The sequence below is a fragment of the Pongo pygmaeus genome, chromosome 1 (genome assembly GCF_028885625.2).
Source record: "Pongo pygmaeus isolate AG05252 chromosome 1, NHGRI_mPonPyg2-v2.0_pri, whole genome shotgun sequence".
Classification (NCBI taxonomy): Eukaryota; Metazoa; Chordata; class Mammalia; order Primates; family Hominidae; genus Pongo; species Pongo pygmaeus.
In genome coordinates, this window is record NC_072373.2 from 188,330,968 (window position 1) to 188,354,413 (window position 23,446).

At 38.0% G+C, this 23,446-nt stretch overlaps 1 protein-coding gene across 7 annotated transcripts in view; it reads left to right on the plus strand.

Moving 5' to 3' along the window:
* The window catches only part of FOXJ3 (forkhead box J3), a 158,395-nt gene that overhangs the window by 9,772 nt on the left and 125,177 nt on the right, over positions 1–23,446 (plus strand). For 3 of the 7 annotated variants that reach the window (XM_054492501.2, XM_054492486.2, XM_054492516.2), the window contains exon 2: positions 17,609–17,669. In XM_054492501.2, coding sequence (XP_054348476.1) covers positions 17,626–17,669 — 44 coding nt within the window. In that variant the 5' untranslated portion in view covers positions 17,609–17,625. Of the gene's footprint in view, positions 1–1,017; positions 3,662–4,690; positions 4,835–17,340; positions 17,471–17,608; positions 17,670–23,446 lie in introns of those variants that run through there. The other 4 variants (XM_063657188.1, XM_054492527.1, XM_054492479.2 and 1 more) reach the window with 4 other exon arrangements.

Genomic DNA, 23,446 nt, shown 5'->3' on the forward strand with positions numbered 1-23,446 from the left:
AGTCTGTAACAAGACTCATACTTGTAGAGTGGGACTCAAACTTAGAGTGCAATAAGAGGAACTGTTTTTAGAACATAGACTTAGAGAACTGTGTTCTGAATTGAATGCTGACAATTTAAAGATGACTGGGTCTTTGGGTAGGAATTTTTATTTTTTTGAGACAAGATGTCACTGTGTCACCCAGGCTGGAGTATAGTGACTCCATGAGAGCTCATTGCAACCTCCCAACTGCTGGGCTCAAGCGATCCTCCTGCCTTAGCTCCCCAAGTGGCTGGGACTAGAGGTGCGTACCACCACACCTGGCTAATTTATTTATTTTTAATTCAGACAAGATCTGACTATGCTGGCTCCCTAGGCTGGTCTTGAACTCTTGGCCTCTTCCTCCCTCCTTGGCCTCCCAAAGTGCTGGGATTGCAGGCGTGAGCCGCCAGGCCCGGCCTGGGTGGGAATTTTTAGAGAGTCTCTCCAGAAACTGCATGATATCTATTTTTATTGTCTTCAAATCAATGTAGAGAGTCTGTGGATTCCATAGAGTTGGCCAGCTGTTCTAGGATGAGCTTTACCCAGTAAACTGACTTTCAGTCAGAGTTTTCACCTGGAGTATAAAACGAAAAGTTCTAACGGAATTCTCCTACCTAGAGTCCTCCTCAGTGGTATAGTGTTTACTAAGGAAATAAGATTGATCTTCTGATTGATTGGTAGAGTGTGGTTCCAGAGTGACCTTATTAAAAACCTTGTAAATTGGAATCATCTTTTTTTTTTTTAAGATTGGGACATGACCTTTGACATCATTAATAAGCCTTGTTTCCAGTTAGCACTATTGTGTTGAAACAGATTTGTGAGAGGAATGGATAATAAAGGAAAGACTGCTAGAACTAACTGTTGCAAATTTTGTTTGCTTACAGAGAGAGGGGATTCAATATGATGGAAGTAGGTTATCATAAAGACTCTAGATTTTGGCTGGTGGTACATGGGTGCTTATTAAATTATTAAAATTAACTTTAAAAAGTTTCTGTGGCTTGGCCATCAAATTTTGGGTAATTACACACACAACAGTCAAACATGCAGCAGTCGGGGTCAGGTTGGCCTTTCTGAATGAGGATGGAGCAGACTGTTATGGCAGGAGGTGAATGATACATGGCATCTCTTTCTGCTAGGATAGTTGGGTCTGTGAGTCTGTGACCCTTTACTTGTCTACCCTGTGTACAGAACTGTTGATGGTATTGTCCCACTGTGTATACGTGGGTAGCCATCACCATCAGAAATGGCACCTTTGTGTATCAGAGGAAGTCGTGTTTTATATTATTATAGGAGATGTGTATTTTCAAAAGATTTCCACCTTACATTTGAATAATATTTTTTTTCAAAAGTGTTTTATCTGATCTGTTGGATTTTGGAGCCTTATAACAGCCTTGTGATATGTGTTAATAGTGATATGTGTTAATAGTGATATTCCTATTGACAAATGGAGAAGATGAGATAGAAGCTGGGACTCAGTGCCACTCAGTTATTTAGTAGTGGAGCAGATGCTGGAACCCAGACCCTGCATTCTCCTTGTTTCTTACTCTTAGTATGAAACTGACAAAGTTTTGGTGAGGAACTTACTCTGGATTTTTGAGGTAAAAATGGAAGGTTATAGACCCCAAGGGACCTGGTCTACTTGGAGCAGAACATATGATAATATCAGACTTAGAGTACATAAAACCAATGGGAGCGGTTTCTTCCTTTGTTAAATTTAGGTCCATTTCTAGTCATTGGAAGCATTTTTACTTGCATCTGCATTCTTTGTCTTTGTAGAATTCAGGAGTTAAGGGAAACTTTAAAAGATTACTCAGCAAATTTGGTTTTGTTTTATGTGAGTACACATCTATAAAATTTAGACGTTGAGAAAGTATCCCTGGAACATGATTCTACTAAGGATGCCTAGGTTACTGCCACAGTGGGAGATGTGTTGTCTGTTGCCTGGTGGTTAGGAAGAGTAACAGTATATAAAGAAGTTATATCTGCATAGAAAAAAAGACTGGGAGAGAATGCATCATAATGGGTAATTTAAATTTTCTTCTTTGAACCTGTATATATTTCCTAAGTTCTCTACAGTGACCATATATCATTTTTGTACTCAAAGAAAATGTATACAGTTTGATTTTTATGGTTCAAGTGAGAATTTGGAAAAATGTGGATCTTCGGACTTTTTTTTTGAGTTGGAGTCTCACTCCCTCTCCCAGGCTGGGGTGCAGTGGTGTGATCTCTGCTCATTGCAACCTCAACCTCCTGGGTTCAAGTGATTCTCCTGCCTCAGCCTCCCAAGTAGCTGGGATTACAGGCGCCCGCCATCACGCCTGGCTAATTTTTGTATTTTTAGTAGGGACGAGGTTTCACCATGTTGGCCTGGCTGGTCTCAAACTCCAGACCTCATGTGATCCGCCTCCCAAAGTGCTGGAATTACAGGTGTAAGCCACAGTGCCCAGCCTGATTTTGGGACTTTTGAAGAGCAGTTTAAACACTTGATGCTATGAAGTTGTTTTGCTTTCTAAGCAGTTTGTTAACAAATCAGTTTGATAAATTATTGATTATCGTATGGGTCAAGTTGTGAGTGTATTAAGTGGTTTGGGTTTTTCTTTGCATTAGAAGTTGGTCATTTAGCTCTGCTGATCAAGAAATTAATTTTAGTCCTCTGGAAGCAACCAAGACCTTAAGTTTACTTACAGTAATTATTTATCAGTAAATGATCTAGAAATAGCACTCCAATTTAAATCCTGAAAACTAACTTAAGGATCTACTTATATGCTTCCATTCCTTGGCAGATTTCTAATAAAAAACCAAATTGTTAGTGCTTCTTTAAGGTAGTGTTTTTCATCCAGGTACATTGGACTCATTTCTCTCACTCATTCGCTTGCTCATTTGTTCCCTCTTTTGCTGTGTCCTGGGCACAGCACTAAATACTGGGGACACGACTAAGGCAGGGTCCCTGCCAGCAAAGACTACAGCTTTTAGTTTGGGAGAAAAATCAGAGATGTCCTTGGCATCTGGAAGTATCCTGTGATTTCTTCTGTTTTCTTCTTTACGACTAGAAAGGCAGAATGAGTAGCTTGTTTAAAGAACTTAATGGATTTAGGGATGTGAATAGATGACTTTAAGGGAAGCTGATGGCTTCATAGTTATTTCTCTGATTGCAAAATACTGACAATTTAAGGAATTTCCTCATCTAATGAGCATTTGTTACTGAGGTAGATGATCTGGGCATTCAGGTTTGCTTTGGGAACTTAATCAAACAACATTGTATCGATTTTTCCAGGATGGAGACAGTGTCTTTTTGACTCTTATCCTCTATACTTAACACTGTGTGTGACACATAATAGGCATTATTATATAGCCATTATCAGTCATGTGCCACATAATGACATTTTGGTCAACTGTGGGGCATATATATACAGTGGTGGTCCCATAAGGTTATAATGGAGCTGAAAAATTTCTATTGCCTAGTGACCTCAAAGCCATCATAATCTTGTAGTGTAATTTAAAAAAATAAATTTAGTGTAGTCTATGTGTACAGTATTTATAAAGTTTACAGTAGTGTGCAGTAACGTCCCAGGCCTTCACAGTCACTCATCACTCACTCATTCACTCTGAGCAACTGCCAGTCCTGCAAGCTCCATTCATTGTAAGTGTCCTATACAGGCATACCATCTTTTATACAGTATTTTTACTTTACCTTTTCTGTGTTTAGATACACAAATACTTTTGTATTCCAGTTGCCTACCATATTCAGTGCAGTAACATGCCATTCAAGCTTGTAGCCTAGGAGCAATAGGCTGTACCATATAGCATAGGTGTGTAGGAGGCTCTGCCATCTGGGTTTGTGGAAGTACACTCTGACGTTTGTACAGTGATGAAATCGCCTAATGACATGTTTCTTAGAAAGTATCCCTGTTAAGCGATGCATCACTGTACTAGTAAAGGATGTTGCGTGTTTAAACTTAATTTTAAGAATTTTAATATTACTACAGATAGTTTTGTCTAAAACAGTGATATATGTTATATATGGTATATATGTTATACATAGTATGTATAGTATATATGTTATATATATACTATATATAGTGTATATATGTATAACATATATACCATATATAACATATATCACTGTTTTATACATATATACTATATGTGTGTATATATGTGTATATATATACACATATAGTATATGTGTGTATATACACATATATAGTATATGTGTGTATATACACATATATAGTATATGTGTGTATATACACATATATAGTATATGTGTGTATATACATATATAGTATATGTGTGTATATACATATATAGTATATGTGTGTATATACATATATAGTATATGTGTGTATATATATACATATATAGTATATGTGTGTATATATATACATATATAGTATATGTGTGTATATATATACATATATAGTATATGTGTGTATATATATACATATATAGTATATGTGTGTATATATATACATATATATATATAGTAGTTCCTAGAATTTTAAGAGTTAATCATTCAGGTCAGTGAAATATATCGCTAAAACACTTGATATATAGTCATTTGGCTACTTTTAGAACACCTTTGGTCACTCATAGCTATAAGGTAACCTGTTTGTTGTTACTTGTAATTGAAGCAGAATTTGCATCTAACGTCATCTCTTTTTCTTAGTTCTTCCCTGTGGAACAGTAGAGACCTAGTCTGCCTTCTTTCACAAGATAATCTTTCAATTATTTGAAGGTGATTATTCAGCATATATCTCTTGAGTACCTGCGCATGCAAGACACTGTCCTGGATATTGTGAGAGATCCAAAGGTAATTAAGAGGCATAGTCTCTTAGCAAGAAATGGGTATAGATACTAAGAGCTATGGTTTTACTGAGAAGAGGGAGTGTTTTTTGCTTATGATGATGAAAAAAGCTTCATGGATGAGATAGTGTTTGGATTAAGATTAGACATGGAGCATTCCAGGCTGAGAGCATAGTCAAAGACTTAGAAATGAGGAAGCACAATGCAAGTTAGAGGAATAGAGACCCAGCTTGGTTGTTCCCCAGACTATCCTCCAGGATATTAAAACTGTTCATTGTTGTATCCCCAGCACTTGGAGGAGTGATTGGCTAATAATTGGTGCTTAATAAATATTTGTTGAATGAATGAATGGTCATATTTGAGAAATACCGATCATCATTTTCATTAACAAAGCATTTTAGGATATTGAACACTTTAAGTTATTTAGAGAAAAAAGTGTTTATCTCAATCTTCTTTAATTATGGAATGTGCATTAACAACTCTTGAAATCCTCTGGAAAATATTACACTGGTCTGTATGGTAGAGGTGAGGTGGAAGGCTAGAAAGTGTTTTCTTCTCCAAGCTAAACACACCCAGTTTCTTCAGTCATTATACACTTGACATTTGGTTTCTGATCCCTCACTAGTTTGATATCCCTCCTTCCAAGGATTCTGTCCTGTAAGTGTTCTTAAAATGTGGTGCTCAGAACAGAACACGTTTCCCTCCATAGGTGATATTTTTTTAATTCTATATTAAAACAAAGCAAAAAACCCTCAGAATACAATACTCCAGTTGTGAACTAAGTAGTGAGGAGTACATGGTACTGTTACCCTCCTTTTCTGGATACTGTTCTTCTAATGAAGCCTAAGATTGCATTTTGTTTCTTTTTAGCAGCTGAGTCACTCTCTTGGCTCATATTCAGTTCTCATCTTAATTTACAACAAGTTCTTTGAGTAGATTCAGAGAGATTTCTTATTAGTAGAGCTAACTAATGAATGCCCATTTTCTTCTGATTGAGTCTAGGCTGTTTTCTCAGAAGTACTAGTCATCCTTAGCTTCCTGAAATCTGAGAAAGAAAAAAAATTAATTATCCATTGGTATTGTTGAGCAACTAACACCAAACAACTTTAGTCCAACTGCCCTTTTGAGTATATTCAGAAGTATATAAAATACGAAGAACCCCCCTTTACCCATCGAGATTCAACAAATTAAGATAGGTGCCACATATGCCTCAAATACCTTTTTTTTTTTAAGTATTTCAAAGAAATTCATAGACACTGTCTTTTCACCTCTATGTCAGTATGCATCTCTAAGAAAATGTAGATATTTTCTTATATAACCCATGTCGTCATTGTGTCTAACAAAATAGACAATATTTTTAGGTGTCATCTAATATCCAGTTCATAATAAAATGTCCTGATTCCTTAAAAACATCTCTTTACAGTTGGTTTTTAGTTGACTCAAGATCCAGATAAGGTATATACACTGCATTTGGCTGTTGTATTTCTTAAATCTCCTTTAACTGAATGATAGCCACTTCCCACTCTCTCCACCTTTTGGATAATTTGACTCCTTTGGCCCTTCACGTCTCTATCTGTACCAAATTCTGTTCCTTTTGAAATATCTGCTAGATTTTTTCTTCTTTTATGACAATTCAGCAATCATTTTGGAGTATTATGCGTAGAACATGTGCTAGGCATTATGGGAGATAACAAGTTAATTCGACATTCCAGTGGTAGGGACAGATGCTTACAGAAACAACATGAAATGGATTATTTGTCCTCCAATGCATCATGCCTTGATGATAAAGTCTCCCATTTTTTTTCCCCTGGAAAATGATGCCAGTGGAATCTTCTTCATGCATCTCTTTAATCATATACTGATCAGGAACCCACATTTGGTTTCCTCTTGAGTCAGTTCATACTTGACTGTTTTTGGCCTGTCACTCAGTTCTTCCACTGGCTCCCACTGTTATCCAAAGTGGTGCAAAAGTCTTTTTATTTACTTTATTTAAAAAACCCACGTTTATGTTATGTAGAATTTTCATTTCTCCAACAAGATTATAAACATCTGGAGAGCAAAAGTCATACTGTCGTCTTTTTCTTTATAATACTGGGTGCTTAATAAGTACTTTTGAAGAGTCCTGGTACATATATCAGGTCTGTTCTTCTGTTTCCTACCTTTCTGGAGTCAGCTGGAGATTCTGTCAGTTAAAAATAAATAATCCAGACCTGGATCTCTTCTTACGTCAAAAGTCTCCTTACAAACAGTCCATTCAGTGGTCTAACTGAATCAGGGATGACAGATAAATGATTTTCATGTTACCAATTCCCCATCACCATGTCCTTGGCAGACTACTAATTTCTGGTTGTGTTTAGACATTATTTTTTCATTGTAGCACTTCAGGCAGCAACTACCTGTTGAGCATTATTGACAAATGATAGGAAACCATTGTGCTACCCTTGTCCTAAACCAGTAGTTCCAGAATCAGACTACATCAGAATCACCTGAGATAACTTTTAATTAATAGATTTCCCAAGTTTCACCTAAATCAGGATTTCCAGGAATGGGATAGAAATGATTATAAAGTCAGCAGTGGTTTGTTTACTGACTTTGGGAACGAGGCAGGTAATTTTTATTTTGTTAAACATCTCTGGCAGTGGAGACTTTATAGCTTCCTATCTTTTCAGTTTCAGTACAGCATTTTATTCTTCTGACAGCCAGTAAGTTCTGTTAGGTTCAGTGGACTTTTCAGCAATATGGGTAGGATCTGTTGCTTTGAATTACACCAGGCAACGCACATGAATCAAATGCCCAAGATAAAGATACAGGATCCAGGGAAGTGGCATCTTGGTTTTCTAAATATAACTGAGCTCAAATTTAAAGCCTCACAGCCTTTAGCCCTCCAAAAACTTATTCTATCTTTGTTTAGTGAATACCTTTAAATATTGCTTAAAATGTGAGAGTTCAACATTTTTGCAGTAGATTAGCTTTTGGATTTTTTCATATTTCATGTGTATTCAATAAAGGTGATTTAAACATATAATGTGATCTAATTTCATATACCTTTAAACATATAATGTGATCTAATTTCGTATACCTCTAATTTCATATACCTTTAAACATATAATGTGATCTAATTTCATATACCGTATAATTTCAGTATTTAAATGTACAGTGTGATCTAATTTCATATACCTTTGTCAGGTTTTCTGTAAAAATAAATGTGTAAATTGGGAAAGGGTTCTTTATTAGACCGCATGATACGGTTTTGGGACCAAATATTAGGTAGTTAAGTTTTTGAGCAAAGTAGAGAGACTGAAGCCTCAGGATTATCTAGTGAGTTAATGACAGACCCAGAAATAGAATCTTGTGCTGTTTGCTTGGGTTATGATTTAGTTTGAAGAGGGTGGCTTGTGATCTGTTTACATAAATTGCAGGAAGTAAGGTTTGGGGTTTGGAAGAAGTTATAGCTCTGTGATGTTTGGCCAGGAAGCCCCCCTCCCCCATGCTCACCACCTGTTTTATTGACACTAGTCCTAAAATATGGAGGAAAAGAGGCAGTTACGTATATTTCCTACTGTTAAAACAGTCTTTAAAAGCTGAAGCTGATTTTTTTTCACCTTCTGTTAGTCTCTTCCTGGCCCTGGTCTTGTTTTAGTAGGAGAGGGGTATAGCCTAAGTAGTCGATTTGTAGATAGTAGTAGTTTCCTTGATAATTTTTTCAGGTGTATGAAACTTTTATTGGCCGTACATGTATCTTCATTCAACGTGTTGAGTGAATAAACAATATGGTTTGAAAATAGTGGAGGCCACCAGAAAACTATTGAATGGTTCAAGGAGTTACAGATTTGTAAGTAATTGTTTTTTCTAGAGTTGTTTTCTGGTGAGGTAGTTACTTTTACTCTCCCTTTCCTGTTCCAGCTTTGGGGTTTGGGGGTGTATCCTGTGGCACTAGTGAGAGAAGAAGCAGGAATGTGACAGAATAAAAACATTTGTGTGTGGTGGTTCTGAACTTATTTTTTTTTCCTAACTGCTTTGTTGAGATATAATTCACATACCATACAGTTCATCTAGTTGAGTGTAAAATTCAGTGTTTTTTAGTGTATTCACAGGGTTGTGCAACCATTGCTACAGTCTAATTTTAGAACGTTTTTCTCCTCCCTTGAAAAGAAACTCCATACCTAATAGCAGTCAATCCCTATTCTCCATTTACTTTTTCTCTTACTGCTAACCCTAAGAAACTGCTATCTAATTACTCACATGAATTTGCCTATTTTGGATGTTTGATGTAAATGGAATCATGCAATATGTAATCTTTTATGACTGGTTTCTTTCACTTAGCATAATGTTGTTAAGGGTTATATATGTTGTAACATTTATTCCTTTTTATTGTCAAACAGTATTCCATTATGTGGATGTAACACATCCATTTATCAGTTGATGGGCATTTGGATTAGATTATTTCCACTTTTTAAACAAAACAAAACAAAACAAGGTCTTGCTCTATCGCTGAGCTGGAAAGCAGTGATGCGATCACAGCTCACTGCAGCCTCCACCTCTTGGGCCCAATTGATCCTTCCACCTCAGCCTCCTGAGTAGCCGGAACTACACGCACCAGCCACCGCGTCTAGCTAATTTTTGTATTTTTTTAGAGATGGGATCTTGCCATGTTGCCCAGACTGGTCTTGAATTCCTGGGCTCAAGCGATCTGCCTGCTTCGGCCTCCCACAGTGCTGGGATTACAGGTGTGAGCTATTGCACCTGGCCTATTTTCATTTTTTTTGCTATTATGATTTAATACTGCTATGAACATTCTTGTACAGATTTTTATTTATTTATTTATTATTATTATTATTATTATACTTTAGGTTTTATGGTACATGTGCGCAATGTGCAGGTAAGTTACATATGTATACATGTGCCATGCTGGTGCGCTGCACCCACTAACTCGTCATCTAGCATTAGGTATATCCCCCAATGCTATCCCTCCCCTCTCCCCCCACCCCACAACAGTCCCCGAAGTGTGATGTTCCCCTTCCTGTGTCCATGTGTTCTCATTTTCTGTGGATGTATGTTTTCATTTCTTGGGTATAGAATTTCTGGGTCATATGGTAACTCTTATGTCTAACTTTTTGATGAACTGCCAAACTTTCCCAAAGTAGCAACATTATTTTACACTTGTACTAACAATGCATGAAAGTTTGAATTTCTCCACATCGTTGCAACACTTGTTATTTTGTGTCTTTTTGATTATAGCCATGTTAGTGGGTATGAAGTGGTGTCTTGTTTTAATTTATATTTCCCGGCTGAGTGCAGTGGCTCATGCCTGTAATCCCAGCACTTTGGGAGGCTGAGGTGGGTGGATCACCTGACGTCGGGAATTTGAGACCAGCTTGACCAACATGGTGAAACCCTTTCTCTACTAAAAATACAAAAAAAATTAGCCGGGCATGGTGGCGCATGCCTGTAAACCCAGCTACTTGGGAGGCTGAGGCAGGAGAATCGCTTGAACCTGGGAGGTGGAGGTTGCAGTGCGCCAAGATCACTCCACTGCACTCCAGTCTGGGTGACAAGAGTGAAACTCCATCTCCAAAAAAAAAAAAAAAAAAAAAAATTGTATTTCCCTAGTGATTAATGATGCTGAACGTCTTTTCATGTATTTATTGGACATTCATATATCTTCTTTGTAGAAATGTCTGTTCAGATTCTTGCCCATTATTAAATTGGATTATTAGTCTTTCGGTTATTGAGTTGTAAGAGTTCTTTGTATATTCTGGATACCTAACTTGGTCTTCTAACTGCAGACTGGTCCTAAATTGCTTAGAAGTAAAGTGATGGATACAAAAGACTGTATTAAAGACCTGGTGAGTTGTCAGATCTCATTTTAAGTTTCTTTTTTCCCCCCAATTTTTGAAGAATCTGGTTTATTCATTCACTGAATAAATACGAGTGCTGGCTATATACTAGGTTTTGGGAATATAACAGAATGAAACATGGAGCTCACATTCTGATTGGGGAGAAATAAAAATCATATCAGATGGTGATGAGCTTTTCGGTTTTATATTTCTATTTATGAAGAATAAAATAAGGTAATAGAGATAATGTGAAGAAAGTTCTAACATTCTCTACCTTTCCTGAATTCTTAATCTATACCTTCTGTTCTTACACTTTCTACTTAATTTTATTTAATACAACTTGTAGCTAAACTTTTATTTTTCTTTCACTCCTGATTCTTAACCCGTATCCATGCTAATTTTTGCCTTCACTATTCCACAAAACTCACCCACTGTCGTATTATCTTCTATTAAAAGCCAGTATTCTCTTTTCAATTTTTATCCTTCTTGATCTACACTGAACACTATTGCCTTTCTCCTTCTTAAATCACTTGCTGCTATCTGCAGTCCAACTTCCTCAAGTTTTTTTTTTTAATGGTTTCTCTTAATTATCTATGTGGCCTCTCTTCTGATACTCTGTGGTGAATTGCAGATCCTCATGATTTTAATTGCCCTCTGAAAGCAGATGACTTCTTAGCTCAAGCTGCACCACTGCCTTCAGGTTTAGCTAGAGTGGCTGGGATGAACAGCTGATTGCTTCTCACTCATCAGGATTCTTTCCCTTTACTCTTTCCTCTGGCACATTTCTTCTATTTGGGTTGATTAGGATACAGGTTATTTTTGCGACTGCTTTAATGATTACCTGTTACTAATGGTATAATAATCTGCAATGTTCAGTCAAGTTTCTTGAATCAAAGGGGTTGTTTCTTCATGGATGTTAGTGAATGTTATACTTTCAAGTCTTTTGGAAAGATATGGCTGAATTCAGAAGTAAAAAAAAGAATAGCTTCTTGACCTCTAGAGCTGTGACAGTTTTTTTAATAAATAAATAAAAAATGAATTTTTAATTTTTTTATTTCAGTAGATTTTTGGGGAACAAGTGGTGCTTAGTTACATGAATAAGTTCTTTAGTGGTGATTTTTGAGATTTTGGTGCACCCATCACCCGAGCAGTGTACACTGTACCCAATGTGTAGTCTTTTATCCTTCACCCCACTCCCACCCTTTCCCCTGAGTCCCCAAAGTCGATTGTATCATTCTTATGCCTTTGCATCCTCATAGCTTAGCTCCCACTTATGAGAACATACGACGTTTGGTTTTCCATTCCTAAGCGTAATAGTTTTAACAAATTTTTAATTCTTACCTTTGTCTGGTGTTAGACTAATGCTTTCACTCAAACTACTGTCATAGTAACTGAGGCATTTACTGCATTTTTCCTTTCTTATGAAGGAGAAAATTAAGCCTTAGGGAAGTTAACATATCCAAGGTCACACAGTAACTGTCAATAGTTGGGATTCTAGTCTTGAGTCTTCAGCTGCAAGGTCATGAATGGTAGTAAGTTTTTTGTAAATTATAAAGCATTACATTTCTGTGTAGGTGGGAGAGGGGAGAGAGCTCCTAAGTATTTTGGGCTGGGTGTGATGACTCATGCCTGTAATCCCAGTGCTTTGGGAGGCTGAGGTGAGAGGATCATTTGAGGCCAGGAGTTTGACATCAGCTTGGACAACACAGCAAGACCTTGTTTCTACAAAAAAAAAAAAAAAAAAAAGGCCCAATGCAGTGGTGTGCACCTGTGGTCCCAGGTACTAGGAAGGCTGAGGCAAGAGGATTGCTTGAGCTCAGAAGTTCGAGGCTGCGGTGAGCTATCATCTGGCCACTGTACTCCAGCCTGGGCAACAAAGCAAGACTCTGTCTCTTAAAAACAAAAAGAACTTATTCAGAGCTTTTTCAAAATACTTAGTTCTGTTTCACTCTATACCCCCAGATAATATGTTATTATACAACTGTTAGTGTGTTGTGATGGCTGCTTCCTAAATGTGGATAGTTTGTGACTCAGTTTAATGTACGCTTGAATACTGCTTATGTTAAAAAAAATTCCATGCTTTCCTGTTGGTAATGGAATATAATACAGTAAATAGCTTGTATTGCAGCATACTCATTAGCTAATGCCTGGCTTTTAGTACTCATATTCTGGTTGTGTCATTCGACTCTTTCTTGATACATATTAGTTTTCAAAAGATATGGAGATTTTTGCTGTTGGCACCAAATAAAACCATGTAAATAAATTATGGATGTAACTGAATGAGTTAATATAGTTGTTCAACTATAGTTGATGCCACAGAGATTTGTTTGTGACTTGGAGGACTTTGAAATTTCCTGACTTCAATGTGAACCTTAGCCTTCTTTTGTGAGATTTCCCTGTTGCTGTTCAGTTGCCTGGGTTGGGAGAAGACTGGTATATGTTTGTTCTTTCAGTCAACAAGGCTAGGGTTCAGGACGTCATTTAAGGACAGTAATCTAGAGGAAAAATGAGTAACACTGGAACTAAAGCATTGAAGCTAGAGCGGATTGGAAAGATAACTAGAAGTTAGAATTTGATAGTAAATGGTAACTTATTGGAGGTACTAAGGGTGTTGATGTTTGGACAGTTCAGTATATGAGATCATTTTCCCTTGCCTGAGTTTTGAACTGACTGAGAAATAAGAACCTACAGATGAAGCAAGACAGTACCTTTAAAAAAATTAGCATTTTATTCAGGTAAAAATCACATACTGTGAAGTTCACCATTTTGAAGTGTACAATTCAGTAGTTTTTAATGTATTCACAAAGTTGTGCAACCATTATCACTATCAATTAGGCCATTTTCATCACTCTAAAAAGAAACCTCCTAGCAGTCACTTCCCATCTGCAGTCTTCCTCTCTTCCCCCATCTCCTGGCAACCACTAATCTACTTTTCATTTCTATAGATTTGCCTATTCTGGACATTTCGTATAAATGGAATCATACAGCATGTGGTCTTTTATGTCTTTTTCACTTAGCATAAGGCCTTCAAGTTTCATCTATGTTGTAGCATGTAAAAGTACTTCATTCCTTTTTATGGCTGAATAAAGTTGCATTGTATATTATATGCTATTAGATAAACCATGTTTTGTTTATCTGTTCATTAGTTGACAAACATTTGGGTTATTTTCACTTTTTGGCTTTATGAGTAGTGCTGCACGTTTGTGTGCAAATGATCATTTGTGTGCATGTTTTTGTAGGAACATTTAAATTCTCTTGGAGATGTATATGCTTATAATTGCTGGGTTTTATGGTAACTCTGTGTTTAAGTTTCAAAGGAGTTGTCTTTGTTTTTGATAAAACCTATATTGTAGAACGTGACTTAGGTTTAAGAGCCAAATGAGTTGGCTAACTTTCTGCAGCCCCTCATCCCTATCTGTCAATGGGACAGTGCACCCTAGAGGATGTTTGGGTCAGCAGAGCAGACACACTCGGATCATTGCCTTGTAGAATCCTGGATGGAGAGCGAAAAGAAAGAGACTGAGGGCTGGGTGTGGTGGCTCATGCCTGTAATCCCAGCACTTTGGGATCCTAACCAAGGCAGGTGGATCACCTGAGGTCAGCAGTTCAAGACCAGCCTGACGAACATGGTCAAACCCTGTCTACTGAATACAAAAAAGTACCCAGACATGGTGATGCATGCCTGTAATCCCATCTACTTGAGAGGCTGAGACAGGAGAATTGCTTGAACCCAGGAGGCGGAGGTTGCAGTGAGCCGAGTTGGCGCCATTGCCCTCCAGCCTGGGCAACAAGAGTGAAAACTCCATCTCAAAAAAATAAAAAGATTCTGAGTCCCTGGTACTCAGTTCTTTTGTTAAGTTAGCTCTATGTACTAACCAATTTACCTCTTTGGAGAGGAATGGGTTAAGAGGCCAGGAGTGTTTACTGAAGTAATTCCTCATAGAGACTAAGAGTTGGAAAAAAAATTAGTCTGCTCTAACAAAGAGTAAGAGTTAAGCTAGAAACCTGAAAGCCATTCTTAGATGAAAAGGCTGTGCCATTTTATCCAGGAAGGAAGTATATTAAGAAAAGATGATGAATTCAGTTTTAAACATGGTAAATTTGGGATTTCCAGGAGGGAATGTTAGATATTTGTTAGGAGATCAGGAGATTGCTGTCTGCTAGAGATGAAGAGTTGAGATCTATCTACCTACAGGCAATTAAAATACAAGACTAGGTAAATCACACATAAAACAGTAGAGAAGGATGTCTAGTAATTTTTTTTTTTTTTTAAAGAAAGCTGCTCTGCTGTGTACGAAACCGTGACCCAGAAGCAGGTTGTCTGTGAGTGGTTTAGCGCCAGGTTCCCCACGAAAGTGTGTTCCATGACAGGCAAGGGGACGGCTGCCTTTTCAGCCACACCCCATTTCCCAGGACGAGGGGCAGTCCACACTGGACCCTGGTCCCAGGGATGTCTAGTAACTTTTGTATCTGCATTCCTTGTGGTTTTATTGTGCTAACTGATGTTTCTGCTGTATTTTGCTGTGAGCAGCTGATTTCCTTCTGGGTTTTGTGATTTTTAATTGTGAACACATTTATTTTGAGATCTTACCTGTGGGAATTTTTCCAGGCTTAGGTCAAAGGTGATTTCCTCCAGAGAGAACGTACGTTCGCTTCTATCAAGATTGGGTGGGGGATACAACCATCCTAGGGCTACCCTAAACACAATTCTAGGTATGAAGCTTTTTTTTTTTTTGAGACAGAATTTTGCTCTTATTGCCTAGGCTGGAGTGCAGTGGTGCGATCTTGGCTCACTGCAACCTCTGCCTCCCAGGTTCAAGCGATTCTCCTGTCTCAGCCTCCCAAGTAGCTGGGATTACAGGCACATGCCACCATGCCTGGCTAAATTTTTTGTATTTTCAGTAGAGACGGGGTTTCATCATATTGGTCGGGCTGGTCTCAAACTTCTGACCTCAGGTGATCTGGCTGCCTCGGCTTCCCAAAGTGCTGGGATTACAGGCATGAGCCACCACGCCCGGCCGGTATGAAGCTTTTAGAACCATAATCTAGGGGAAGATCAGCTTGTGGTTGTGAAATATCAGGGAAGACACCCTTGCACTGCTGTCACAGTCCCTGATCCCCTCCCAGCACTAAGTGCTGAGGTTAAAAAAGTAGTTTTCCTGGCAATTTTCTTGGTTAAGAACTGAACATTGCTGCTGTCATAGTCCTGGATCCCCTCACCAGCCCTAAGTGCTAAGGTTAAAAAAGCAGTTTTCCTGGCAGTTCTCTTGGTTAAGATCTGAATGTTGTTGCATCTTGTACATTGGGTCCCACAAGGTCTTGGAATTGCAAGCCAGAATTCATATTGCTTGGCATAATGCCCTAAAGGTGAAGGAAAGCTATTATCAGTACTCTGCATACCTTTCTAGTTTCCACTGTTGCACCTAGTTTTTGGATTCTGATCATACCTCATTTTCTGTCAAGTTTTTGATTTCTATGTAAAGATTTTAAGATATTTTACTCAGCATTTTATTTATTTTCAGTGGTTACGAGATTGAGCCATCCACCCTGTCATTCTGGCAGAAATGGAAGTGTCTATCTGTGTCTCTCTTCAGTGTATGCAGGGATAATTATTAGATGCAGGGACTTCAGTCACCTCCTAAACCAAAGGTTACAAACTTGCAGCAAAATCCAGTTTCTGTTTGGCCCACATAGTATTCAGGAAATGAAAATCAGGGCCAGGTGCAGTGGCTTATACCTGTAAGCTCAGCACTTTGGGAGGCTGAGGAAGGAGGATCACTTGAGCCCAGGAGTTCAAGAACAGCCTGGGCAACATAGCGAGACCCCATCTGCATTTTTTAAAAAAGTTAAAATAAAAAATCAAGAGATTGCAGGTAATATTTTGGATTTTTTTGTTTCTCTTGAAAAATTGGAAGTTCTTAAAATGCTGGGTCTATAATACTCCTGCCTAGCAACAATTGACTAGAACTGGGAATAGCCCTGATCCCTTCAGACTGAACATGCTCTCTTCAGTTGCTCACAGTTTCCGCCACTTGTGCAGTGTATGCATATGTATACACTTAAACCCATTTTACCTTATCCCATTTATGTGTCACCATTAGGCATTTGTGAATCATCATTCTGCCTAATGAAAATATTGATACCCTCCCATGTGCTCCATAGTAGTGCTGATAGACACTTTTACATTTGTTGATTTATTTAATTCTAACAACAAGCTTGCAGTTTAATCCCCTCTGAATAAAGTTTTGTAGGTGGTATTAGCCCCACGTTACAGATGAAGAAACTGAGGTTCATTGAAGTTATATAAATCCTTTAAGGTGTCAGTAGTGCCACAGTTAGAATTTGAACCTAAAATCTAGAATTTGAATTCAAAGCTCTTTCTGTTTCAGTGCTTCTCTTTACTACTACTACTATTACGACTACTTTTTTTTTAAAGTAATGGAACTGTTTCTTAGATGAAGTCTTTGTGAAGTCCAATATTTAAAACCAATAAAGGTAGCACTATTTTGATGGAAGAATAGATTTGGTGGGGCACTTACTTGGAGATTGGAATCTTGCATGCTTAACTCTATGGTAGCTTTGGGGCACCTCTCTAGAATCCCTAGGACTCTACTAAAACAGTTTGGACACTCTTTATGACATAGCCATAATCATTTGTTACATCTTATGAAATCTCAGCTTCTTTAGATGTTACAGTTATAGTGTATCTATTTCTGTTATGCTTCCTGATATGTCTGTAGGCTTCCTGATATGTCTGTCTGTCTTAGTGTAATCCCTCTTATGACTCAGTAGCATTTTTCTTTCATGTAAGTTTGTGTTCTGATGGGGTGATTCTTTTAGCATTCTACTTCTGTTTTCAGAGTGTTTTAAATTAAATCTAAAGTGAGACTTACGGTTTAATTTACTTTGCAGTATCTGATAACTAACTCTTCTTTACTTTTCAGATTCTCTTTGTGGCCAGATGGGTTTGTATGGACAGGCTTGTCCATCTGTAACTTCATTAAGGTGAGTGCTCTTTTTTTTTTTCTTTATTAGAACTTATAGCATTTTAAAAGTTAGACTGGTCACCTCATATTACAATGAATTTCAAGGTGAGATTCAGAATAAAATATTGTAGCTTGTTTTGTCAAGTAGTGCAATTTGGTGGAATGGAATGATATTTCTGCTTACTGAAATTTTTGTGGTAATGGGATTTGGATATGCTTTTAATCTTCATTTAGTGAACTGAGTATAGTGTGGTGGTAATTTGTAAATGAAACAACATAATTAACACTTCTTTGTGTTTCTTTTAAAAAGACTAATCTGGGCTGGGCGCAGTGGCTCACATCTGTACTCCCAGCATTTTGGGAGGCCAAGGCGGGTGGATCACCTGAGGTCAGGAGTTTGAGACCAGCCTGGCCAACATGGCAAAACCCTGTCTCTATTAAAAATACAAAATAATTAGCCAGGTGTGGTGGCTCACACCTGTAATCACAGTTACTCAGGAGGCTGAGGCAGGAGAATCGCTTGAACCTGGTAGGTGGAGGTTGCAGTCAGCTGAGATCGTGCCACTGCACTCCAGCCTGGGGGACAGAGCGAGAATCTGTCCTAAAAAAAAAAAAAAAACCCCAGGTGAGGTGGCTGATGCCTGTAATCCCAGCACTTTGGGAGGCCAAGGCAGGCGGATCACGAGGTCAAGAAATTGAGACCATTCTGGCCAACATGGTGAAACCCCATCTCTACTAAAAATACAAAAATTAGCTGGGCATGTTTGCACGTGCCTGTAATCCCAGCTACTCGGGAGGCTGAGATAGGAGAATCACTTGAACCCGGGAGGCGGAGGTTGCAGTGAGCTGAGACCTGCCATTGCACTCCAGCCTGGGCGACGAGCGAAACTCCATCTCAAAAAAAAAAAAAAAAACCTAAACCTGCTTTCTACTCAATTTAATTAGAACATAGTAAATTTGGTGGCTTTTGTAGCAGATTATTAAATAAGACTGAAGATACTAATTTTAATTTCTTTCTAAGGGATGGTAAAAACATAATATCTAGATTTCTCTCATTTACAATAAAACATGAGAAATGTAAAAAGTAGGAACTGTTTTGCTGTGTACAACCCAGTGGTTTCAGATTTTTGAAGTCACCAGATCAGTTTTGCCAGTCAATTCATATGTGAAGTCAAATTAGTAAAGCAGATAAATGTGTGACTTCTTTTTGCTGGTGTAAGCTTCCATGTTCTACCTTCACACTGGCCCCTGAGGGATTGTCGTGGTTCCCAGAGTGAAAAATAATCTAAACCGAATCTGCTAATTGAAATCTTAGAATATGAAGTGTTTATGGCAGGACCTACTAGTTACATGTGGTGGTGTAGTCAACCATATCATTTATTCATCTAGCATATTGAGCATCTACTGTTGTCAGATACTATTCTAAATGTTGGGGCATAGCAATGAGCGTAACATGTAAAAATCCTGTAATCTTGGAATTTATATTTTGGTGGAGGGACAGTTAATAAACAAAATAGTATAAGTATCTGTTAGTGATATGATAAGGGCTAAGGAGAAAAATGGAGAAGGGGAATAGGAAATAATAGGAGTATGTGTTGTTTTAGACAGGCCAGTCCTAAGGGAAGGCTTCACTGAAAAAGGGGACATTTGAGTGAAGATCTTAAAGTATGATGGAGGGAGCCATATATTGGATAAGTGGTAGTCGAGCATTCTTTAGGCACAGAGGGAGTGCAGGAAGGTCCAAGGCAGGAGGCTGCCTTGTATGTTTGAGGAGGAATGGAGGAGGTCAGTGTGGTTGGAGCAGCCTAGATGATGAAGAGTTACAATTGCCCAGCTTTGGAGGGCAGAAGGAGAGAGAGGACAGATACAAAATTGCCAGAGCCATGATTGGGAAGTCAAGGAATCCTTAGGCTTGAGAGAAATCCTGATTTTCCAGAATGCCACACACACACAAAATGAACAATGAAGTTACGTTTGTAGTTTTTATGTACTTGACTTTTCACAAGGCAAGGCTGACTATCCTATTTCTCAGTAGAAAAGCATTTTTTTTGGTAAAACGACTGTTGTTATTTCTTTAGTGTCCACTTTCTACCAATTAGACTTCCTTAAGATATTTTAGTTGTGGGAAATGCTGAAACACTCATATATTAAGGTAATTGACTGAAATTTTAAATCTCTTTATGTGAATACTATATTTATCTTTAGGTTAAGCCTTTATATGACATTGGGTTAGGAATGTGTGTAACTTTTGTTTGATGAAAGAGAAGAGGTAACATAAGTTATAATTTACTCATTGTGTTGTAATTCTTCTGCACAATATTCTAGAATCAGAATTTTTTGGGATATAGCTATATATCTAGCATTTAATTTATAAACTGAGAAGCCTTATGGCATCTGAGTCATGATATCTAATCATGGTATCTAGCATTTAATTTATAAACTGAGAAGCCCTACGGCATTCGGAGTCATGATATTTAGTGTCCTTATGTATGTCTTTCATTTCTCTAATATTCTGTGTGGTCCACCTCTGAAACAGAGGATTCTCATTCTTAGATGTATGTGTAGAAGACCATTGTCTGTCACCGATTTTTCTTAGTGGAAGCCAGTATTGTTTTGAGACGAAGAAGGGAAGAAAAACTGGATTACTTAATAACCACAATAAATTTTAGTCTACTTTCCCATAGAGTCTTCCCAAACCAGAGATGGCCCCTGCAAACTACGCTACCCAATAGGAGTAGAGCCAGAACTCTTAAAGTAACTCAAAACTACTGAAAAATACTGCTTGTTTGCCTTCTCTGTCTTGTATATACTACCTTGTATATACTATCTGTATATCTAGAAAGTGGCTAACCTCAAGACAGGAAGCAAATGAGTTGGTGGAGAAGAACTGGACATATGGCTGGGAATCAGAAAATGGATAGGCAGGTGGGAGTTTGTAGGCACAGGTATGAGTGGGAGTGGACAATTTATGTATAAGTGAAGGCAGTGAATAGAAGGAAAGTATAAAAAATTTGTTGGTTAGAAGAGGATAGTTAGTAAATGAATTAAAACTCTCTCCCCCAGTCTCCTTAAATATTTTGGGTAAGGTAAACAAGTATTGTTTTCTGTGGATGATAGTGGATCCTTGTTTAACCTGACTCTGTTAGAATTGTTGTTAAAATTAGGCTTACTGTATTTTTATGATTAAAAAGTAGTACATATTTATTGCAGAAAATTTGGAAAGACTGAACTTGCCTTTTTTATACCAGTAGATATTATATGTGAATTAGAAAAAGACCCTCTAAATTTTCCTTAAAAAAATGGCTGCAAAGTAGTTGTAGTGATAGTTAAGTATACTCTGTAATGTTAACCAAATTGCTCTGACACTTTGGTCTACTTTACTTGCTAGTATAGGTAGAATTGCATTTCAACAAAAGTCACTGTAACAACATCATATTCTACATGAGACTGTTTTATCATTCAGGGTTCTCTAGGGAGGCTGAAACCATACCAGTATTTGAACAGAGATAATACTTTAATAGAATTGATAACTAGATATAAATGTGTTAACTAAGTAACATAAAGGATAAAAACAAAACTAAAGTATCACAAAGATAGACATAACAGGCAGCAGCTACTGCCTGTAGGGCTCAGGGACCAAAGGGAACGAGAAAACATTAGGAACTTAGAGGAAAGTCCCTGAAGAAATGAAACTTAGACCTCTCAGAAGCCGCTGCATGATTGATGCTGGTATCTGAGCTTGGAAGAGCGGTTCTGTGAGGTTGAGACACAGACCTTGCTGGCTGATGCTGGTGTCTCTCAGTGGTTTATGATGAAGCTAGTTCTGCAAGTGTTGGAAGCACTGCAAGCTGGATTCACTTGTTGCTGTTGGAAGGACCTGCTGCTGTATGGCTGAAGGAGCCTTTGCTGGGGAAATGGCTCTTACGAAACCTGAAGATTAGATAGGAAGATACAGTCTTTTGTTCCTCCTCCAACCTTTCAGTCCATCTTTAGTGCCTCTTCTTGGGAGAGCTTTATAGGAAGCCAGCTGGCAAAGAAGGAATGTGGTTCACAGAGAGTCTTAGTGCAAGCACCACAAAGCAGAATATGGGTAGGGGTGCTGCAGTTTGGAGCTGAGGGGCAACAGCTTAATAGCTGCCATCCTTGTTCCAACGGACTGCTGAGAAATAGGGTACAAGAAGGTATTTTCTAAGATGTTTTGCAGCTAGTATTTATGAGATTTAGTAGAGTACTGCATATTACTTAAAAAATCCTCAAAAGTTTTTTAAACACTGAAATTATATTAAAAATTTATGTTAAGAATCACAAGTATTTGCAGTCTGAATCTATTGTATTTATATCCTGAGTTTGGGTGATAAGAGTCTGGATAGTGAGGGATAGGCCATTCACATCTGTTCAATTCCTGAGTTTTGGATAGTAAGAGTAAGAGTTCAGAGAGTGGGACTGGGCACCGTGGCTCATGCCTGTAATCCCAGCACTTTGGGAGGCCAAGGTGGGCAGATCATGAGGTCAGGAGTTCGAGACCAGCCTGGCCAATATGGTGAAACCCCGTCTTGACTAAAAATATAAAAAATTAGCTAGGTGTGGTGGCGCTCGCCTGTAGTCCCAGCTACTTGGGAGGCTGAGGCAGGAGAATTGCCTGAACCTGGGAGGTGGAGGTTGCAGTGAGCTGAGATTGTGCCACTGCACTCCAGCCTGGGCGACAGAGTGAGACTGTCTCCAAAAAAAAAAAAAGAAAAAAGTTCGGAGAGTGATGGATATAATTTCTGTTAAACAGTAGAATCTTAAAAGTTTAGCAGAATCTTTTTATTTCCTGAGTTTGGATAAGATGGATTTGAATCCTCAGATGTACCTGTATTTTATTTCCAAGTACAGATTCAGTAAGAGCAACAGCTTACTGAAAAAGCAAAGGCTTCCTTGATTATTTGCTTTATGCAGACAAGTGAATAAATACGTATGTATCTCATATGACATACTTCTTTTACATATTGTAACAATAGACCATTTTTTGTAACTTCCTTCTGTTTCAGTTTTTAATTTTTGTGGGTAAAATGTATATTTATGGAGTACATGAGATATTTTGATACAGGCATGCAGTGCATAATCACATCCGTAAGTGGGGTATATTCATCACCTCAAGTGTTTATCTTTTGTGTTACAAAGAATCCAATTATACTCTTTTAGTTATTTAAAAATGTACAATTAAATTATTACTGACTATAGTCACCCTGTTGTGCTATCAAACACAAGGTCTTAGTCACTCCTTTTGTTTTTTTGTACCCATTAATCATTCTCACTCTCCCTGATACCCCGCTTACCCTTCCCAGCCTCTGGTAACCAACCATCCTTCTACTCTCTATCTCTGAGTTGTTTTCATTTTTGTCTCTCACAAATAAGTGAGGATATGGCAGTTTGTATTTTCGTGCCTGGCTTATTTCACTTAGCATAATGACCCCCAGTTCCATCCATGTTGAAAATGACAGGATCTCGTGTATATATGTACCACATTTTATCTGTTCATCTGTTGAGGGACACTTAGGATGCTTCCAAATCTTGGCTATTGTGAACAGTATTGCAAATAATATGGGAGTGCAGGTATCTCTTTAATATACTGATTTGCCTTCTTTTGGGTATATACCCAGCAGTGAGATTGTTGGATCTTATGGTAGCTCTACTTTCAGTTTTTTTTGAGGAACTTCCAAACTGTTCACCATAGTGGTTGTACTAATATGCATTCCCACCAACAGTGTACAAAATCCAGTGTTCCCTTTTCTCCACATCCTCTCCAGCATTTGT